Below are 2,412 nucleotides of genomic sequence, written 5' to 3'. Positions count from 1 at the left end.
TGCTGACCACCAAGTACCTGTTGTGCCCCTGCCCGTGAGATTTACTTTTCAGACCGTATTTTTGGGCGATCTGATGAATCTGCTTCCGCTCCTCCATGGTCAGTTCCCTAGAGAAAGTCAAGTCAACGTGGCTCTCGGAGCGGGCGTAGTTTCGGATGATCTCCTCGATGTCTCTTTTAGCGATTTTGTTCACCCTTTCTACGTCGAGCCCAAGTCCCTCCCGTTTGAACTGCTCCTTCACGGAAATGGGCTCTCGAATTCCTTCCCCATCCTTCCCCAGGCCGCCGCCCGTCCAGCCCATCTTCCGGAGAATCTGGTTCCCGATGTTGTCCTCTTTGATCTTCTGTTTGAAAGCCTCTTCCGCCGACCGACCCCGAATCTCGTTCCTGGAGATGACGTCTTCGACGGTGCCTTTCTTCAGGTTATTGACGACGGTTGGCTGGGTCTTTTTGAGGATCTTCACGGCTTCCTCGGCTGCTTCATGCTTGACAGATTTCTTCACTCCAACTGCTTCCGCGATGAATTCGTCTTCAAGCAGCACCTTGCACTTCCACCGCATGCCCGTCATCCTTTCGAAGACGTACTCCACCGTCATCTTGTTGAACTGGGCGGTGTCGTTCAGCGTGCACACCGGGTTGCTGGAGTTCTCGTAAACCACGAGGTCCTTCAGGTCCTTCTTCCTCCCGGAGCCCCGTGACGAGCACCCCACCTTCTGCACCTGGGTCACTTTGATGGCCGCCACGTTCGACTGCATCTTCTGCAGGATCTTCAGCGCCTCCTCGGCCGCCGCGTGCTTGCTGGTCTTTTTAGTGCCGAATCCCTCGGCCAGGCAGTGGTCCTGCAGATACACCTGACAGCGCCACGAGCGGTTGGGCATCAACTCGTACTTATATTCAACGGACATCTTGTTATAGGAGGCAGAATTGTTCAGTATCCCTATAGCGTCGCTGGCGTTCTCCGTCAGGACAAAACTAGTCCAGTGCTTGTTGGCAGCAGCGGAACCTTTCGCGGACTCGGCCCCGGGCTGCATCGGGACACAGTCCCTGTTGGCAACTACAAACTCCTCGTGAGGTTTGAGCGCCGGCGGGAAATCGGGGCGACTCACGCCCGCCTCGCACACCACCAGGTCTTCGTGGTAGGTGTGCTTGAACTTCCGCTGCACCACTCTGACTTCCACGGGCTTCTTCAGCAGCCTGACCGCCAGCTCCGCGGCGCGATCCCTGGAGCCGTTTTTGCTGCCGGCGTAACCGGTGGTCAGGTAGATGTTCTGGCATCGCACTTCACAGGCGAAGCCATCCGTTAGGAGCTTCTTGCTCTTGGGGAGGTCGGCGGGGGCAATTTCTTTCAGAGGAACATAAATATATTCAGGGTTTGTCTTACACGCCTGAATTGAACGTGTCAGAAGATACGTATAGTTAATTTTATCAGTCCCAGTGTTGGCATCCGGGTTGGCGAGATTTTTCCAGACAGCTGCCGACAGTTTCTCGACAAAACTCTGCTTCAGCATTATAGCTGACGGGGGGAAAGTCTCTGACGCAGGCTGGACGGCCGCAGGAGGAACAGAAACCGGCAACACGCTGCCCGCGGTGGAGTCCGTACTGTTGGCAGCCGCCTTGGCTGCGAAGCCAAACCCAGCCGAGCTGGAGAGCTGGGGATCCACCTCCCACGCGCTCCCAAAAGCATCTGTACAGTTTTCAGCTGGCTGCGACACGCTGTTTGTATTTGCCTCCGGGTTCACCTCCTGCATTTGGTTATCCAGGGAATCTTCCTTCTTGGCGTCCTTCTCGGCACTGGTGACGAAGTGTATGGGTTCAAAACGTGGTCGCACCCGGAACCTGGGGACCATCTTTTTGGGCGGCTCAGGAACCTCTTCCCGCTCGGGACCTGTGGGGTGGAAGGAAAGGACGAGCTTAGCAATACACGCTGCGACAGGGAGGCAATGTTTTCAGTCATCTGAGGAGGAGCCCGCAGGCTCCGAACACAGGATTCGCCCTTCTGAGCCACAAACCAAAAGGTCGACTGACGACATAAGGCCCTTCATCCTCATGCAGTGGCGTTTCCAGCTCCGCAACCACCGCACCAAAATCTCCACGTATTTACTTACAGGGCTTTTAGGACCGAATCACTTGCTCTGCCCCACAGCATCGCCCGCTGAACCCATCCCGTCATTCCTGAAGTTAATCCATTCAAACCAAACCGGGGCCAAGAGGACACGACACCACAGCGGGATGAGCCTCAGCTCCGCCTGCCACAGGCCGGCAGGATGATCCCTGATCAACTCCTTTATCTTTAGGTTTTCTCACTTGATGGAGGAACAGAGCGATGCGGAACCCTCCGCTCCTGAACACGCAGGGCTGTTCCCGGGAGCGTATCGTCTGTGATTGTAACTGTCCCCGGCTAAGGATGCCCACC

General features: G+C 56.1%; 1 protein-coding gene across 1 annotated transcript in view; it reads right to left on the bottom strand.

The window, feature by feature from the left end:
* The window catches only part of NKRF (NFKB repressing factor), a 3,933-nt gene that overhangs the window by 156 nt on the left and 1,365 nt on the right, over nucleotides 1-2,412 (bottom strand). The window contains exon 2 of the mRNA XM_010147793.1: nucleotides 2-1,884. Coding sequence (XP_010146095.1) covers nucleotides 2-1,884 — 1,883 coding nt within the window. The remainder of the gene's footprint in view (nucleotide 1; nucleotides 1,885-2,412) is intronic.

The sequence above is a fragment of the Eurypyga helias genome, unplaced genomic scaffold (assembly GCF_000690775.1).
Source record: "Eurypyga helias isolate BGI_N326 unplaced genomic scaffold, ASM69077v1 scaffold26282, whole genome shotgun sequence".
Lineage (NCBI taxonomy): Eukaryota > Metazoa > Chordata > Aves > Eurypygiformes > Eurypygidae > Eurypyga > Eurypyga helias.
The sequence above is the reverse complement of the archived record's forward strand: the minus strand, read 5'-3'. Positions and strand labels throughout refer to the sequence as shown.